We start from the raw sequence: 19,573 nt of genomic DNA, 5'->3' as shown, positions 1-19,573 counted from the left end.
TAGCCCGGAGCGAAGATGTAAAAGGGAAGGGATATTAAAGTCATCACTTACTGAGCAGGATGGAGCAAAGGCATCTGTAGACATCGAGTGAATTCCAAAAGTCGTATGCATAGAGTGTACCTCAGAAAGACCAGCAATATCAGATCAGGACAATAATATTATCAAATTAACTTTCCCAGAATCACGTGTCCAGAAAAAAGAGGCCCTTATACACACAAGCTAGTTTGACAGTAAAGGAAGATATTTCAAGTGACCAATCTCTCTACAGTTTGGTGATAACTCACCGTTCCCATCTCCTTCAAAATTATAGAGAGAGACATCATAGATGGGTCATGGATGCCAAATTTAGGGGACACCTCTAGATTCTGATTTTTTAAAAACATGTTTATATAGTAGTAACCCAAAGTTCAAATGTTTTTAAGTCTTAAGACATTAGATCATTTTATTTTTATAACAAGTACGAAATTTAATTTAAGGGGGGAATAAGAAACTAACTGTTGTTGAATGTCTGTCACATTTTTGATAGCACACCATGGATTTTGAAGATTAGACAATACTGTGGAAATGTAGTGATAATGATGTTGTAAGATTTTATTATGGAATAACCAAATATTCTGGGCCCAAGGCCAATACTTCTTAGTGATATTCTGGAATTGGAAAGTGAGTCTTGAGGGTTATTTAAGCAAAGGTGGCAGCTATTCATCAGGTACCCAAATTTTTATTTAGAAAAAGAATTGATTAATTATTAAAACGATAAAATGATTTCTCCCGTGACATCTGTCACATCATGATATTCTTTACAATCAATTACTCATCTATTTATTTCATTTTTCTGTCTTTCCTGCCATTACCAGGTACGTGTGAGAGAAGGAAATAAAGAATTCCAGTATGGCTGTAGGAGAGCTCATTTTTCTTTTTGTCAAAGGTTTCCCCCTTCCACAGCCATGATAATATTTCTTGATGATTGTTCAATTCTATGCATTGAGAAAGAACAGTATCCATCTTCATCAATAATCCATTAAGGTTGTTCCAAGATCTGTTGAATTAAAGTTGTGTCCTTGCCCTATGCAATAGAGATATGGACTGCTCTTAGAAGCTTGAAAATAAGGAATGAAAGAACAAAAAGAATTACTATGTTGCAATGCAATTAATGAAGCAATTGGGAGATGGGAAGAGAATTAGGTGGAGGGTCAAGGCCTTGGGAGGCCTTGGGAGGGTCAAGGCACTACGTCAACTGTCACTACAAGCACTCTACTGAACCTGCCTCACCTTCTGCTTCCTCAGCTCCAAGATGTTCATCATAGTCCTTTCATACTTCTCAGAGGGGTTGGTTTTTTAAAAAAATGATAAGAGATGAAAATACTTTGGAGGAAGTTGACAGTAGCTTTTTTTGCTAAGATTATCATACTTAAGTAGTATTGTTATTAATTGTGCTTTCCTAAATACGGTTCTCAGAACACTTCTCAGGAATGGAGACCAATGGAGAAATGGGAGAACTTCATAGATTAAATATTGGCAGGAATTACACCTACAACAACACAACCCTAGAAGATGTTAAGTGTAGATCCTCTCTGTGTAAGGATATGGTATGTGAAAATAGGGGAATAAATGCACCATGAGAAATGCTTAGAAAAGAATCACATACTTCAGAACAGTCAGCTTCAGTCATTGAGATTCAGTCTTAATTTCTCTCTGTTGATCCTCCTCTAAAATGCATTCTTTTCTATTTCTCCTGCCATCATCTTAGTTCAGACCACCATCATCTCTCATTTAGGCCATTGCAATAGTCTCTTGGTCTGCCTGCTTCCCCTTATTCCTCTCTACAATTAATCACCTACCAGCAGCCAGAGTGGTCCATTTAAAACACCAATTAGATTACACTCTCTTCTGCTGAACACTCTTCTTTCTCATTGCATTTTTTTATTATTATGTTAATCACCATACATTATTAGTTTTTGATGTAGTGTTCCATGATTCATTGTTTGCGTATAACACCCAGTGCTCCATGCAGAACGTGCCCTCTTTAATATCTCATTGCATTTTGAGCAAAATTTAAATGCCATGCTCACCTCTAATGGCCTACACACCGTTCCTATGCTTTTATGGCTCCAGCCTCCACTCTCGACACTTGCCCACCATACTGTTTCCCTATCTTCTTCTTAGAAAGGAAGAAATAATTGTAGCTTCCTCATGAGTTATTAAGAAGGTGAATAGTGTAAATCCCATTAAATGGTGCCTTGTACAAAGGATGCATTCAACTATGAATTACTACTAAGCGTTAGACATCAGTGACATTGGCTGCCCTTCCCGTTCTAGAACTAGCTGTGCCCTTTCCTCCTTGGGACCTTTGCTTTTGATGTCCCTCTGCCTGGACTGCTCTTTCCCAGCTCCTCCCATGGCTGCTTCAGTCTCAACCCCAGGGCTTCGTCTGCAAAGAACACTTCCCCTCAGTATCTAAGTGGCTTCCACCAAACTCTCACATCACCCTGCCCCGTGTTTGTTTCCTATGTTCATAGTGTTTCCCAAAATCATATTACAGATTAATTCCTTCAACTGTTTTCAGTCTCTCCCACAACAGACTGGAATCTAAGAATGGAGTTCTACCCATCTTATTTACCACTGTATCCCCAGCTCAGGAAACTGTAGAAACTCAGTGTTTCTGATGGACAGTGAGGTGATAACTAGGGTCTCAGCTCACAGTTAAGCTCAGTTATTGAATGAATAATTCATTGTTGAGTCTATTAGTTCTATACAGCTGCTGTAACAGATTACCACAGACTTGGTGGCTTAAGACAACAGAAATTTATTCTCTCACAGTTCTGAGGACCAGAAGTCCAAAATCTGTTTTAGAGTGGTCTGCACCCCAGCAGACTCTCAGCCTAGGGTGGGTGATGGTCCAGTGAGACCAAAGAAAAGACCCAGAGGCAAGGATCAAGATGTAGGTTTACTTATGCAAAGGGAGCATCTGCTGCTGGGATCTACGTGCAGCCAGTTTTTAGATCATAGCAACTTAACCCTGCAACTCTCAGTAGCCCTTCCCCTCCTTGCCTGGCCAGCATTTCCAAAAAATCAAGACCTGCCACATGGACACTCTTCGTTACAAGGGAGACACTCCAGGTTGGCCACCCCCTGAGCCCCTGACCTTGAACCCTGAACAACACACTGCTATGCATCCTGCCTGATGGGAATACAGAAGGAGGACAAGATCTCTACATTTTCAAGATAGTGATTAACAGAGGCATTCAGGGTATGCCTCCACAACCTAGCTATCCAGCATGTACCATGTACCAGGCCAGAATTCAGCAGAGCCATGCTTCATGCAGAGTCTCTCGGGGAGAATCTGTTCCTGGCCTCTTCCAGCTGCTGTAGCTGCCAGCATTCCTTGACTTATGGCTCGTGTATCGCTCCAGTCCTTAAGCAGAGCATCTTCAAATCTCCCTCTGCTCCATCTTCACATACCCTTCTTCTGTATGTGTCTACCATCTCCCTCTGCCTCCCTCTAATAAGATACATGTGATTGCATTTAGGGCCCACCTGAACCTAAGTATATTAGTCTGTGCTCAGGCTACCATATCAAAATACCACAAGCTGGGTGGCTTAAACAGCAGAAATTTATTTCTCACACCTGGAGGCTAGAAGTCCCAGATCAGAGTCCAGCAGGGTTCAGTTTCTGGTAAGAGCTCTCTTCCTGGCCTGCAGATGGCTACCTTCTCACTGTGTCCTCACAGCCTTTTCTCTGTGTGTGTACAGAGGTGGGGGACGTGGCAGACAGAGCTCTGGGGTCGCATGAGGACATTGATCCACCTTTATGACCTCATTTCACCTTAATCACTTCCAGGGAGGCCCCATCTTAAATATAAGATACATTGGGGGTCACAGCTTCAAAATACATATTTGGGGGTGGGGTAGACCCAATTCAGTCTATAGCACCCAGGATAATCTGTCATCTCAAATGTTTAACTTAATCTTATCTGCAAAGACCCTTTTTCAAATGAAATAATTAACATTCAAGAGTTCCAGGTATTCAGATATGGATGTATTTCGGGGGGGGGGGGGGGGTGGTCACTTTTCAGCCGAGGAAGAAAATGCATTGCTAAACTTAACTATATTCATGGATTCTCAAAGATGTTTTGTGCTGCCGGGGAGTAGTTGCTCTAAATTAATAAGTAAAGCAGAATAAAAACTTAAGAGGATTCCTGTGACTTACATAATCATGCATCATGGTAAAGAAACTCGACATAAAAATAAGTTCAAACTATAAACCAGGGGTCTGTTATTTGCATTGACAAAAAAGCCTTCTGCTCCGGATGGATTGATTGCTGTGCTCTTCTTTTAAGTGGCCAATTCTATAAATGCATTTGCAGTTGAGTTTGATTCATGCTGAACTTTTCAGAAAGAACTATTAAGGAAAGTTTTCAAATCTCTCCATGCTTTAGCATTTACTCTTTGTGATGTAAAGCTAAAAATAGCCGACATTTGTTGAACATTTTCTATGTGCCAAGCACTGCACCAAGTCTCATACATATATGTTTCATGTATATATGTGTGTGTGTGTATGTACACACACACACACACATACACACTCTGTCTCTAGGAGGGATGGGGCAGGGCGGGGTGGGGTGACCCAATCTTCATTCCTAAAGGGTCTGAGCTATTAGTAGTTCTGCCTGGATTGGGTTGTTGACATTTCCCATTGACTATAGTCATAGAGCATGGTCATACTAAGGAATGCCTGGGGATCTCCTGTATTCCAGACCTGTTATCCTTTACCTCCATCATGAAGTAGGAGCCCAATCAATCACCCCAGCCAGCACAGTGACAAGAACTCCCTTCTTTGTTAATTGAGAAGCACCAGCCGAAAGCAACTGAGTGGCAATCTTCACTTTCAGTTCAGTGGAATCATTGTTGTGTCTCCTGGTAGAAAAATTCCTCCTTTTGTTTTTGTTTTTTAAGATTTTATTTATTTGAGAAAGAGAGAGTGCCCACACTCAAGAGTGAGTGGGGAGAGGGAGAGAGAGAATCTCAAGCAGACTCTGCACGAAGAGCAGAGCCTGATGCACGGCTTGATCCCGCAACCCTGAGATCATGACCTGAGCCGAAATCAAGAGAAGCTTAACCAACTGAGCCATCCAGGCAGCCCTGAAACATTCCTCCCTTTGGAACTAAGACTTTTAGATCCGCAGAGCAATACATTAACAGGAAACAAAAATTTTATTAGTGGGTCACTGGGGGAAATAGGGCGTGGTGCCACACCCACTTCCGCCTCTCGATTCCAGTGTAAAGGAACAGGAATTCTTTAAGTTGAGCCGCAACACTACCACGTCTATAGACTAAATACCATTCACTGGCTTTAACATTCAGTCTCCTGCAAAATCACGGCAGCCCAGTATGCACCTCCGTGTCGTGTGGAGGGAAAATAGATTGATGATGCAAGAGTCCCAACGTGGGAGTGAAGGCCACTCTCAGCGTCCCTCATACGCAAATGTAATCCTTTTTTGGCAAGTGATAAGAAGGAAGCACGGAAAGGTGACATAAATGAGCCATGATGGCCTTTGTTGTAACTGAGCTGTAATTAAACACTCCCACAGAGTAGGCCCCATTTCTTCCACTCCTGGCTTGGCTGTTCTGGGCTTTTACCGGACTGCGCAGAATAGAAATCTGCATGAATGAGGAGTTCTATCACTTCATCAACCCAAGTGAAAATGTCTGTTTGTCATATAAAAGATAAGGTCAGAAATCCATTTTTAGCTCCCCGTTCCCGTACTCATGTGTGAAATTACTCACAGGGGAAGATATTTGCCCATAAAAGAACCCTCATTGTCCTTGGGGGTGATCGGCTGCGCGGATTATACTGCCAGATGAATTGGTTTTGCAAATCAAACAGAAGGCCTCGTAAACCAAACTGGGATTGCAGTGGGGGGTCCGGCCTCGCCCTGCGACGGTGTCGGGGCCCTCCTGTTCGCTGCTTCTCTCCTGAACAACATGCTCTTTGGAGGATAAAGTTGTTCTCTGAGTATTTAAATCTTTGCAATTCGTCGGTTTGCTGATACAGCTAGAGAGACCACGTGGCATTTTGACTGAGGCACTCATTGATTTATTTTCTGTCTTGATGAGACAAGCATGGATTTGGGATTACTTTCTATCTCCTTTGGAGAAAGAACAGGGAGGGAGGGATTGGGGTCAGTACTGTTGGTCTCTGAAGACAACCGATTTTGGTGTTTGTCGGTAGGTGGTGTGCCATGCTCACATTTGGCATTTCCCCATGCTGTGACTTATGACTTAGAAGAAAGAAATATTGCAATATTTAGCCAGAGAGATTTAGCCCTTTTCTTTTTTCTTAAAAAAAGCGGCGGGCGGGGGGGGGGGGGGGGGGGGGGGGATGAGAAGAAATACAAGGAGGCAAGAGTAGGAGACAGAACAACAATAAGGCAGTTCAGAAGAATTTGAAAAAGCTCTGGCCTCTCCAGGCCATTTATTTCCAGCTCAGTAAACTCAGGAGCCAAACTTTTGCATTTGTAATACTCTTAATAATAATAAAAATGATCTTGTTAGTTTAGTGCAGAGCCAAATTTAGGAGGTCAAGCAGCAACTTGTTTATGTTGGCATTTCTGTGGAGCCAAGTCTGTCTCGTTGTCTTGCCCTGAATAGCAATTGGCTCCAACCCAGCAGCAACAGATCAGGACCTGGGGAGAGCCTCTCCTCCCGGGATCCCAAGCACACCGTGGCTTACAGCCTGCCCGGCAGGGACCAGCCTCCCCTGGTTCTGCTCCGCACCATTGCGCTCCCAAGCTCAAGGTGTGGTCCACAGCCCGCTGAGACAGCCCAGCTGCTGAGGGATGAATTGTCGCTGGTGAACTGGCCTCTCTCCCTTCTACCCCAGGACACTCGGCAGATTGGTTGTTGCCCAAAGGGTTCACTCTTCAATTCACATCTCAAATTCTTGGGTTCCCCTTTTAGTTATAAAAGCCAGTTTTATCAACCCATAATATTTGGATTTAAAAACTCCACTATGGCAGCATTATACTTAATTGATTCACTCTTAACTGGCATTTTGCATTACTTAGTCCCTGATGAGTCTTTAAATTACTATGGTACCGAGGACCTCCAAACTGCATGACCTGGTTTTCTGTTGGGAACAGAATGGGTTTATTTATTTGTTCTCAGTCTAGAAATCATGGTTAGATGTGCCAATTGATTTATCTTTATGTGTGCAATTTATATCACAGAGTATGGAAGCATAAGGGAAAGTACACTATTTTACATTGTAGATCATTCAGGAGAGTTTTCACAAACTTAATTAAAAGTCTAATTTTTCCCAGGCATAACTTGCTACTGAAATTGCCAGACCAGTCTCCCTGCATGGAAATTGTTCCCGACAGCTTTTGAACCTCACATTCCTGTGAGGTCTGTGCCGTCTGACCTTGGGAATGACCAGTCACCGCCCTTTATTGTTCTACTTACCCATGGTTGCATTGACCTTTGAAGCAACTGCTAAGTTTGCAAATTCCCAGCCTCTACCCTTCTAGGTATTTTCTGCCAAAGAGTCAAAAATGTGGAAAGGTTTAGTTACATCTGTGTCTGTTTAAAAGAATAAACGAATAAGAACGAGAAAGGAAATCATTATAGTAGCCACATATCCTTTGTTTTCCTTTGTGTGTGTGAAAAGCCATGTGTAAGAACACTTAGAAATGTCCTTGAATTCATTTCTAAGCAGCTTCCTGATGCAGTGCAAAAACCACTTTCAACGATTACCATTATCAAGTTTCCAAATGGAACGCCTCTTTCAGCAGCCGCCTTGCATCCAATAGAGCCCCTTTGCTGGGGCAAGACCTGTCTTTTTACATTTTAGCGATAATGCCTTCAAGATGAGGCATGGCCTGAGATACTGCTGTTTCCTTCCTCCACACTTTACAGATAGCCTTGGGAACACATGAGGCTTTGAAAATGTTGTCCTCTGCTCACCTACCACACGTGAGAAGGCTTCAGGGATAGTGTTCTGTCACCCACTCAGCTTCTCTCAAGTTCAGAAAGCAGGTCCTATCAGATCAGCAGTCGTGGTTCACAGGTGTGCGTGCGTGTGCGTGCGTGTGCGTGTGCGTGTGTGTGTACACAAAAAGAGAGATGGGGAGAGAAAGATTACATGCTGGGTGGTTAATTTAGAGAATTATTCCTTTTCTGGATATCCAGCTATGCAGTCCCCTTTCCTCCTGACTATTGAGGAACTTTCTTTACCTGTATCTCTTTTTCTTTCTAATTTGACCTTATTTTCTCCCTCCTTCCAGTTGCATTTTCTCTGAGGTCCTTGGCTCTCCAAGTTAGATGGAAATTGGATCTAAATTTAAATCTCTCCTTTTTTGTCAGATAACTCCAGGAGCTTTACCTAAATCTCATTCCCCTGTACCCCAGTTTCCCAGGAAACCTCACCAGCTACTCTTTTCCCTTTCTTCCTCACCAGCTACTCTTCTTCCCTTTCTTCCCAGCTCTTTCTTCTACATATCACAAGCGACATAGTTTCTTTTTTCCATTGACTCTGTTTTTTTTCTGGAGATAGAACTGCCATATATCTCCCTTTAAGAGCTAAAAGAGTCTTTTAACTTGGCGTTACGTATTAAATAAAAATTCGTTCTGATCATTAATAGGCCCCAGTGCAGTCACTGAGCAAAAATGACCAGAACCCAACATCAGGAGTCTTAGAAAAACCGTATTATACAGAAGCATGCACCAAGAGTGCACTCCCCAGGAAAGAAGGAAAAAGCAGGCCCATCATATAGAGGTGGTTGGGACATAAATTGAGTAAAAGCAGAGCTTTAACCCAAAGTCACTTCATCCTCAAACCCTTACGCCTTTCTGAGGATTGCCCACGTTCTTCTCTGTTCACCCCTGCCACCTTTTTGGTCAAGCTAAAAAAGGAAAGATGCCCTTGAAAATTGCCCTCTTCCTTACCTATTCTAGTTGGTTTCCTTATAAATGTACTTTGAAATGGCTTTCAAATCATGTGGTTTTCCACTGGGATAGGCTTAAGACTCACTAAAGTCATTAGTTTATTAAAACTCTGCTTAGATGTTCAGTACCAAAGCCAAAATGAAAATATGTTCTGTCCTTAACTGATGTGCTGAATGTCCCGTTAGCTAAATAGTAATCATATTGAGATGCCAGCTGGCTAGAGCTAGGTTTAATCCCTAGCTGGAGGTTGAGGAACTTTGTACAATCTTATCGTCAGCCTAGCCACCCCCTTCTGGACAATGGCTCGTGTCCCAGGCTTATTGCTTTAAGCAACACACAAGCATTCTCATTATGTGCCATGAGTGCTTTCTAACCTTGTCAGCATAGAAGACCCATCAGGATGGAAAAAGACCGCAGCAAAGTAAACATTGTGTGCAGCACGGTGGTGTTAATGCCGGCGCAAACTTTCTCAGCTTCTCAAAGTTCCAGGTGGGATAAACGCAGGTCAGAGTGTGTCCACAGCACAGAACGTAAAGTGTCTTCTGATGGACTACAGCTGACTGGGGGCGCAGAGTACACTTCCGGCAGCAGCCTGTGCTCTTCAATGGGGACAGCAAGCCTCCACCTGAACCTTGCCTCATGTGTAACTCGGACATGGCTTTCAGACCTCCTCTAGTGCCCAGGGCACTCCTTGTTCTTTGCTTAGGCAACTAAGCATGAGTATTTCTTTGCACTAAATGAGTTGAGCAGCCTAGGATATACAGAATTTTTTTTAAATTTTATTTTATTATGTTATGTTAGTCACCATACATTACATCATTAGTTTTTGATGTAGTGTTCCATGATTCATTGTTTGCGTATAACACCCAGTGCTCCATGCAGAACGTGCCCTCTTTAATACCCATCACCAGGCTAACCCATCCTCCCACCCCCCTCCCCTCTAGAACCCTCAGTTTGTTTCTCAGAGTCCATGGTCTCTCATGGTTCATCTCCCCCTCCAATTCCCCGCCCCCCTTCATTTGTTTTTTAAAGAATGCTCTATCAGGCTAAGTGCAGCATCCTATTTGAGATCCTGATTCAATTTTCTTTTTTCTGTCAATCCAAAAAGAGGAAAAGAAAATCAAACCTTTCTGTTATTATTTATCCAGATTAATCATAATTCATGTCTTTCTGTTCCCTTTTGGCTTGTGTGCTACATAAGACTTTGTCTACTATCTATGAATAAAAACTATTGGGTGACTTCCAAGGTGCCTCTGTCATATAAAATCCCATGCTATCTATATTTTGAACAATGTTAGAATGAATTCTGCATGAATTAAATGGAAATTTATTGGAAGTAAAGTATGTGCTGTCATTCTGGAGCTATGTCCCAGGAGAACACTGGGTAGTGGATGTATCATTCAACTTGATGGTTCTATGTCCAAAAAAGGGATGATTCAGGTTTTTGTTCATACAATGGCAAAGGTATTAGCTTTACAGAGATGAATTTTAAAATATTTGTCATCTTGATCAAGTCAGACCATGGGAACTGAAACCAGAAATTGAGAGGAATTCACATCCCTCTTGCGGGATACCCCACATGAGATCCTTTCCTGTCCCTCCCCCCGTATTGCCAAGTCCTGTCCATCCGAGTTTATGAAACATCCTGTGCCAGTCCACTGATCAGTAGCCCCCATCTTCGACCCAGACTCTTGTATCGTCCCTCCCACTTCGATGTCTTACCGTTCTCCTCTGACTGACCCCAGGTTTGAAGATGACTTTTGAAGTTAATGATTGAGGGTCAATACTCTGACTTCCCTTTCAACGAGTTTTTGTTTGCCATTGTATCTATGAGAGATGACACTGGATTATCTTATAGATAATCTCTATGATTATCTTTTTAGCCTCAGGTTTAAGGCTAAAAAATTTAAAGTACGCCACTGGTGCAGGCTGACTTTTTACCTTTTGTTTCTTTAATCTGAAACTTCTCTGTAACTAGATTCATTCATTTATTCAAAGTACAAAGAACAAAGAACACTTAGTAGATGTTGAAACTATGCCAGCCTCTGCACTTGACACTGATCAAGAAAGACACAGTCAGTCCCGTAGTTCAGGGAGAAAGGCAATTTAATCAATGATTACGTAAGAGTGTTACATACATGACTACTCATTATAAGATAATGCTATAAACAATAACGACAAAACAGTAATCATGACAACAAAGGTGAAATGAATTGAATGCTTGTTGCAAGGTAGGCAACGAGTAAGTGCTTTACATGCTTTATCAAGTTTAATCTTTACAGCCCCTCTCTATATGGCTACCTGTGTATAGGTAACAATTATTAGCCTCACTTCACTGATGAGGAAACTTGGACCTGAGCAGGTTAGCATACTTGTCCAAAATGACAGCTAGAAAGTAGGGGAGCTAGGGTTTGAATCCAGCGTGTGGTCGGAAGACAGTTCGGAGTCTCCCCGCCTCCAGCTGCTGCAGCAGGAACCAGCTCCCACCTGAGACCGGCAACGCTCTTCACCTGACACCAGGGACCCGTCCGTGGAGCTTGAAAATGAAAGTTATTAACAGGATATTTGAAATGATTACAGTGTTGGGAACAAACCTATTTCGTTCACTGGAGTTTCAGGTAAAGACTGCAGCTCTCGAATGTAGAATTTCAGGAAGGAGGGGAGGGGTAAATCGGTTTTCTGACATCACCCACAACAGTTCTGAGTGGTCTTTTCCTCGCATTTCATTTTACCAACAAATTCATGAGCCACAGAATAAAACACACTTCTTTTCACTGGGAAAAACTGAATTGGTTGTTTCAGGTTATTCAAGTGAAGCTGTTAGAAGCCGAATCTAGTCTATAAATCCACCTGAGGAAAGAGTATCACATGGTTTGAATATGAAGAATAAAGGATTGAAAGGGTGAGGAATGATCTAGAAAGAAAATCGGAAAATGGTCTTTAGTCTTAGCTACCTTGCTGCTGCTGAAGAGAGAGAAACGGAGGAGGAGAAGGCGGAGAAGGGGAAGAGGGAGAGGAGGGACAGTAGCAGGGAGGAGGCAAAGAAGGAAGAAAAAGAAAAAACACCACTGTAGCAGGGGCTCTTCCCCTCAGGGATGTCTTCTCTGCTGTAGCTGTCTTTGAACTCTTATAGCCTTGCCACTTACTTTATAAACTCTCTGGATCCTCTTCCTGTTCTTCTTCCAGCTTCCAACTAATTCTTGTCTTTTTAGCAGTTTTTAGTTCTCTTAAAGTAGGAGCATGAAAAATGAAATAGGAAAATCCAATCAAATTGGTCTTCTGTCTGCCCAGGGATGCAGCATGTGGTCAAGACTGGGACAACAGCTCTGGACTGAAACGAGATTTGGCATTCCCGAGTGCATTGTATTTTGTCTACCTGTACCTCTGTCTCTCCACGGAGATGATTAAGCCCTCGACCATATGTTCTCATTCCTCTGTCCCCAGTATATAGTTCCATGTTTGCTATAGAAGGGCATACAGGAAACTATTCATTGAATGAGTGAACAAATGAATGAATGAACGAATGAATGAAATAGAAATGGCAACACTTGTGTTGTTACCTTACCCCCACCCCCGCCGTCACCCTCCCGCCCAGTAATTACTCAAGGAACAACTTCCAGGGTAACTACTCAAGAAGGTCCAGAAGTTGTAGTTTTTCAAAAACATACATAAATTCATAGGCACGTGTTTAAACCCATATTTTCTCCCCCCCTGCCCCAGCAAATCTCTATAAATTGTCAAGCAAATACTTTAGGAAGCAGGATGCTACATAGACAGCTCTGTTTGGTTGTTACCAGATTCGTGGAGCCAGAATGGAATGTTAGACTATTTTTTTTCGATCCAAGGATAATCTATTCTTGCAAAGATAGTTACAAAAGGCGGTAAGAGTTCCTACGGGGAACACAGACAGTGTCTGAATCGGATGAAGACACAAGAGTGCCCAATGCAGCCGTGTCAGGGCACGGTTAGGTGTGTCCATGGCTTCATCACCATCTTAAATGGAACATCTGTATTTCTTCTGGGTTTAATGAAGCCAATAACAACCAACTCTTTGTTGAGTGATATTGGAGACTTTTTTTTTTTTTTGGCTTTTAACTTGGGACGTATTTTAATTTGTGCTTAACTAGCCCTCCCACAGCAGGTCCTCAGACTGGCACTTCAGGGACAATTAGCTAAGTGTTTTCTGTGTTCACCACAGAGCTGAGGAAACAGATAAGGAGAATCAATAAGGCCGAGGCCGTTTAGGAAGAGAACGGTCACTTCCCGTCAAGAGCTTTGGCCGGCTCGGCTCGCCGCCCGCTCCGCTGGGAGCTGCTCTGCTCCGGTCCCTCGGTGCCTGTTCTCGGGGGAGCCGCTCTGCTCCGACCGCTAAATGACTTTGCTGTCGTGTTCTTCAGTTTTCAGGCCTGTATCTCCTGTCTTTCTTCACCATCCTCATCGGGCTGGTGCTCTACTCCTCCACCTCCACATACATAGCCCAGGACCCCCGAGTGTACAAGCAGTTCCGCAATCCTTCGGGCCCCGCCGTGGACTTACCGGCCACAGCTCAGGTGGAGCCCTCGGTCACCTACACCAGCCTGGGCCAGGAGACCGAAGAGGAGCCCCACGTCCGTGTGGCCTAAGATGAGGCCCACCTCGCCCACTGAAGTCACCTCCGTGGCCACGTTGTTCACCCTTCATCTCTGTATTGTACATAGAGAAAGGTATTTATTAGGTGCGGTTTACGCAGGTGGACTGCAAGGTAGCAAATCTGAAAGCCTGTAAGAGGCACAAGCTAAACATCCCTGGAGTGACGGCCTCCGCGCCACCTGACTTAGAGAGACGCCCAGCTAGTGTGTGTCCCGATCACAACCCTCCCGCATCAATTACTGTGAAAACTTTTGAATTAAAAGCAAGTATTATTATTATTTGTATTATTATTGTTACTGTTATTACACTAACTTTCAGGAGGATGTTTTGTACTCCTGATGAGAACTATTGCCAGACCCACATGTAGTTAACATAAATCCCACTTTTCTATGGCAAGTCACTTTTTAAGAATCACACTTTATTTTTTTGCACAGTCTCTATGAGTGCTGCATTCCACAGGAGCTCCACCCTGAGAAGTTTCCTTAGCCTAGGGGCCTGGTGGCTGATGGTTTCCTCTGTTACCTGTTGGATTGCCTGCTCAATAAGTATTTTGTGCTGTCACCCTTGTGGGGAGGGGCAACTGACCATATAATTCTCTATTCTAGGAATAGATATAAAACAAACACTTGAGCTTTTTTATATTTCAATCTCTGATTACTCCGGGCCATTGCCTTTCTGTTGTACCATGTGATTCTGCTAATGAAGTCCCTATAATAATAGGATAAGGAACCTTTCATTTCCGTGGCTTATAAGAAACCCCAGGAATAATAATATCATGTGTGTTTAGGGTAATATATATATATATATATTAAATATATTAAATCTTTCTGCCCCTCCCTATATCCTCTCTTCCAAAAATTTATTTGATTTTACCTTTAATTCCTAGATTTCTTTAGTGATACTATGGAAATTACTCAAGTCATTGGAAAAAGCCATGGCCCTCTGCCCTCTTCAATTGTGTGCCACCCTTGTTAAGATACACCAGCATGGAAATCACCCTCACTGTGGAGTATCATTGGTTGGGTGGCCCCCAACAAAGTCAACGTGCTGATGTGGAGCAGTCTCTGACAATGGCTTGATTGATCTGACCACTTGGTAGTGATAAAGATGTCGTGAATGAAAAAGTGTGGCATCTTGGTCATATTTGGCATCCCCTCAATAGCAGAATATATCAACACCCTATTCTTAGGGATACAGAGAACATTGCAGGGTCCTGATAAGGCTTTGAGGGATATGTCACTAGTCTAATTTCGTTGCCCTTAAAGTAACTCTTTTTTTCAAACACACACAAACACACAAAATCAAGAAGCACCACAGACCTCTACGATTTGGAATAGATTTTATGTGTCAGTATGTGAAATAGTCTTTAAGTTTGGCCGGCTTCAATACCATGCAAAAAGATCCGTGATGGAGTACAGGGTTTGTTAAGGAAAAATAAATGCTTATGAAACTGTGGGCAATTCAGATCAATACATCTTAAGCAAACAAAACAAATCACCAGAGGGGTCCGTGTAAAGTAGGACAGATTGCAGCCCCGTCAGGATTCCCATAGAGCCTGCACAAGGCCTAAATCCTGGGTAGGCGAACACGTCCCATGCTGGCTGGTCAGCAGCAGGTGGCCCTTCTGTCTGCCTTCTACCCCCGGGGGTGCAGTCCTGCCCCTGGAAGTGGCGAAGAAGAATTACCTCCTCGGATGTGCAGAGTGTATGGTCATCTCTGTTCAGCTCCCCCAGAAATATGTTGTATTTTTGGAGAAAAAAGAAATCAGTGTCAAAACAACTTGCCAGCGTCTGCTCTCTGCTACCTTTTAAACCAATTAAATACCTTTCTCTGAATATTTTGTCCATTCAGATCTGAAGACCTTTAAAGACTGTGGTTTTATTTTTGTGTTTACATTCCTTCGGTTGGCATAATTTGCTTGATTTATTGCATTTTTAGTATTTATTTTAAAGCCAAATGTTTTAGTCTTTTTTATTCATTTTTATGACACTAATTTGTAGACACTTAGTAAAGTCTTATGAGAAATAAGTGGATGAAGCTATTCCAAGTCAACTCAGTGGACTGGGAAGTTTTTTAAAATTTAAATTTCAAAAAGGTTTGCAATCAACGGATGGCGAAAAGTAGCCATCTGGATTATTTTCTAGGATATTTTAATTGACTCCCTTGTATGGAAACCAAGTGTGAATGTTAAGGTGAACTCACTGTAAACCCTTTACCATCCAGTGTTCTCATGCACAACGACTTTCATGTCACTGGAGTCCTTCACTGTGTTGGTTCGTCTCCAGTTAGAAAGGCTGATAACATATTTCACCGTCTGAGATCAGGAGTTCCAGATTGACCCTTCGGACAAAAAAGAAAATAGCAAAGAACAAACTCTTCTCTGTGTAAAAACACTGGTCCTTCGGGAGCGGGGTGGGAAGCGGGAGTAGGACAACATTAACTCTAGCCGTTTTCATTTCTGAAATCTCACAGCCTCAATAGACACCAGCAAAAATTTCAGCTTTTTGCCACACCCCACCCCCACCCCACACAAGTGAGACTTTAGCAGCTTGTATAGAATTGGATTGGGTAAGCAAACCACAGCGCCTCCCCCCACCCCGCCTCCCCGCTAGCGATCAGTGCTGGTTCTCAGCTTCCTCCATGAAAACGTGCCCTGGGGACAGCACTTGCCTTGGTCACAACTTCACACCTTCCCACGGCTCCAGACTCTGAAATACTCAAGCAGGTAGACCAAGCAGTGGAAAAATTTGCACCACTGTGTCCCATGAAAATGTGTCAATGTTTAGTTTAGATATTGCTAACTTGTGCTATTAACCTTTTGACAAGCGTGTAGTATTGTTTGTTTTGGGTTTGTTTTTGAGTTATAACCACTTAGTAGTCCCCAGCTAGCTACCAGGACAGATTTTACCCCATGGGTAGGATTCTATTGTCAAGCCACATAACAAAGCACACTAATCCAGACACCGCAAGTGGAAAATATGAACCAAAAAGGAGATTTACACCGATAAGTTGAACAAACTCCATTTTTGATATTTGCATGCTCCCCTATGGACTGGCTGTGGCAATGTAATGCCTGTATAATGTTTTCAAATAAAAATAAATGCTTTATGAAAGCACTGAGTTCTTGGTTTTCTTGAGTGTTTGCACTATGACAACCATGAAAGGAGCTCCCATGGGATGCTGGAAATAGCCGTGAGAGTAGATGGCAGGGTCCATGTCAAAATGAAAACCAGAAAGAAAATATTTCCAAATTAGGAAGGGCACGGTTGGTCTCAGAGCTGTAGCTTTGAAAAGCCAAATGGAGCGCATTTGTAATTTGCAAAATTAATTACTTAACCGAGCCCTTGAGAAGGCTCTGGGGCTCCAGTCTCCAAGCCCACGTTTAAAACACATGTAGAGCAATATAAATTTCCCCCCAAGAAACAGTGTCTTACAAAGGAGAAAGTTCTGTGTATGTTGCCCTTGGCACAATGCCAGACTTAAATGACGAGCGCTCTTCCAGAACACAACATTTATTAAGCAGGACTGTTTTGTGTTTCTGCTCTGGACCGACACAGTATCTTGTCATTGTCCTTGCCCTGCTGACTGCAGCCACCAGCAACCCCTTCAGTACTTCGGAATGATGTATAGAAATTCACATGTTCCTCTCACGTGTGTTCACAATCGGACCTCAAAAATTAAACGAGCTGCAAAGACTGTGTACCTGAGGGACACCTGGGTGGCACAGTTGAGCGTCTGCTTTCGGCTCAGGTCATGATCTTGGGGTCCTGGGATCGAGCCCCACGTTGGGCTCCCTGGTCAGTGGGGAGTCTGCTTCTCCCTCTGCCCCTCCCCCTGCTCATGTGCGCTCTCTCTCAAATAAATAAAATGAAATATTTTAAAATTAAAAAAAAGGACGGTGTACCTGAGTTATATATTTAAAATATTTTTAAAGGAAAAACACCCATTTTTTTTTTTCCAGGAGAATAGGAATAGCAGCACACTGATCCTTTATAGAGTATTCATAAGTTGAGATCCTTATGATCTACCTTTATAAGTACAACCCTAGGTACTTAACACTAAGAATTTGCTTAAAAATGTGACTCAGCTTTAAAAAAAGTTTTTTCCTTGAAAAAATATGAAGATTTCTCTAATGTGTTGTTCACTTTATCGAGGAGGTTCTTCCATCAAAGATGAAATATATTTGAACTTCAACCCAGGCTATGTCCAAGTGTCCAGCAATTCTAAATAATTGGAGTCCAAAGGGTATACACAATAAATGCATAGGACGTGTTTACTTGGTCTCCCCAGTGAATTCTAATTTTCTTAAGGGAAAAAACTCGGTTTCCTAAATGCTTGGAAGTTCTTGCAAAGGTAAGATAAGGCAGCACTTGAATGATTTTTGTGACTATTAGCATGAAGAAAAAACGAGAAACAAGTAAAATTCAGCAAGAGAGCTGTAATTTGTTATATTGTCTCAATGTTCCATGGAAAACAAATTGTAATGTTGAAATAACAGGATCTGAAACCAGATCCATTTCAGGCCTAGCAAAACATCTCGCACAGGGAAGGCACTTGTACATCTTTTTTTTTTTTTTTAATGCAATCTAACTTCTAAACTCAAAATAGAAAATACAAGAGTAAGATTTCTATTACAAAATGTTCCCTTTTTTTCTTCTGCTACTTGAGTACTTTTTTCTATAAAATTCCTGTTCTTGGAAAGGAATAAATCACTGGTCCACTTAAATGTACACTTCTGGGAAGTTTTTTATAAACCCTTAACATGTTTAGCCCTTCAGGTTGGCCCTGGGATAAAAAAGCAACAAAGTGAAGTTCTTTTTTTACTTGCAAATAGTGTTTTTGAATTTATAACACTGCTTCTTAATTATGTACACTGATCTTTCTTTTTTGCTTCCTTTTTTTTTTTTTTTCTTTTTCTGTCTTTTTTCTTTCTGCAAGCATAAACAAAGGGATCGCTATGGGCCACCTAGGCAGTGTCTCTGCCCTTTATTCTCTATGCGGTCAAAAATGTTTAATTCAAAAAAATTATAATACAGCTGGGAAATCCCGCACCTACCAGATGGCCTTACATCCGTGCCTGAAAGGACTAGCCATTGTGTGTCACTTCTCAGACAGCCAGACAAGTCGTGTCCAAACACTACTGCAGCCTGATTAACAAGGAAAACTAATGATCAGAGGGAACAGGTCTCTGGGAAAAGACGAAAATTAGGGGCTTCCATCTGGATAGACAAAGGCCTGGTGCGGGTAAGACTAAAATCTATCAAATGAGCTTGTCCACCCGGCCTCAGCGTTAGAGCTTGAAACAATCCCATAATGCTTGAAGGATAATTTCAGGATAGATAAAGATAAATATTACTTTACACAATGAGGAGTAATCTTCCTGAACTTATTACCTCAAAGTGATGTGTTAAGTCACCTAATAGATGGGAGAGCTACAATAAGGCATTAAGTAGGCTGTGTAATTCATTATCCAATCTGTTAACGCTTCCAAGAGTGAAAGCAGACACTATTAATAATTATGCCTGGACAATAGGTGTGGACCCAGTCTTCACCAGGCGGATGTGATCGTGTGTGTTCACTCTGGCTTTAAGAGGTAACACCAGCCCGTCCCTCACGGTGGGAAGTTGGCGGCACAGCGGATAGCCTTGTCGTCTTGCCACTAGATGTCGCCGAGGTAGAACATCAGGGTGAAGCCGACCACCCGCCCAGGATGGCGAGGCTGTTCCTGGATTCTTACTCCCGGAGGGCAGCGCGTGAGACTGAAGGAGGTGGTACTGCTAGAATTATTCAGAAGCAAATTACATTAGAAGCTGACACACCCATACATTTCAAAAAGTGCTCAGAGACAAATACATGCACGCCTGAATGGATGCGTACTCCTCACGGGAGGGAGCGGTAGCTTCCTAGATGCTGAAGAACCCTTGCCTGGCGGCCGTAGATCAGAACCCTTCAGCAATTCTGCCCAGCATGTTCTCCAACAGCGTCCCCAAAAGTTATTTCT

The 19,573-nt window shown here is 42.5% G+C and overlaps 1 protein-coding gene across 2 annotated transcripts in view; it reads left to right on the top strand.

The window, feature by feature from the left end:
* The window catches only part of SLC35F1 (solute carrier family 35 member F1), a 383,113-nt gene extending 366,428 nt beyond the window's left edge, over positions 1-16,685 (top strand). For both annotated transcript variants that reach the window (XM_032407995.1, XM_032407994.1), the window contains exon 8: positions 13,341-16,685. In XM_032407995.1, the coding sequence (XP_032263886.1) occupies positions 13,341-13,565 (225 nt within the window). In that variant the 3' untranslated portion in view covers positions 13,566-16,685. The remainder of the gene's footprint in view (positions 1-13,340) is intronic.
* Positions 16,686-19,573: the final 2,888 nt, after the last annotated feature.

Source organism: Phoca vitulina, unplaced genomic scaffold (genome assembly GCF_004348235.1).
Source record: "Phoca vitulina isolate PV1807 unplaced genomic scaffold, GSC_HSeal_1.0 scaffold9, whole genome shotgun sequence".
Lineage (NCBI taxonomy): Eukaryota > Metazoa > Chordata > Mammalia > Carnivora > Phocidae > Phoca > Phoca vitulina.
This window is presented reverse-complemented; position numbering and strand designations above follow the sequence as displayed.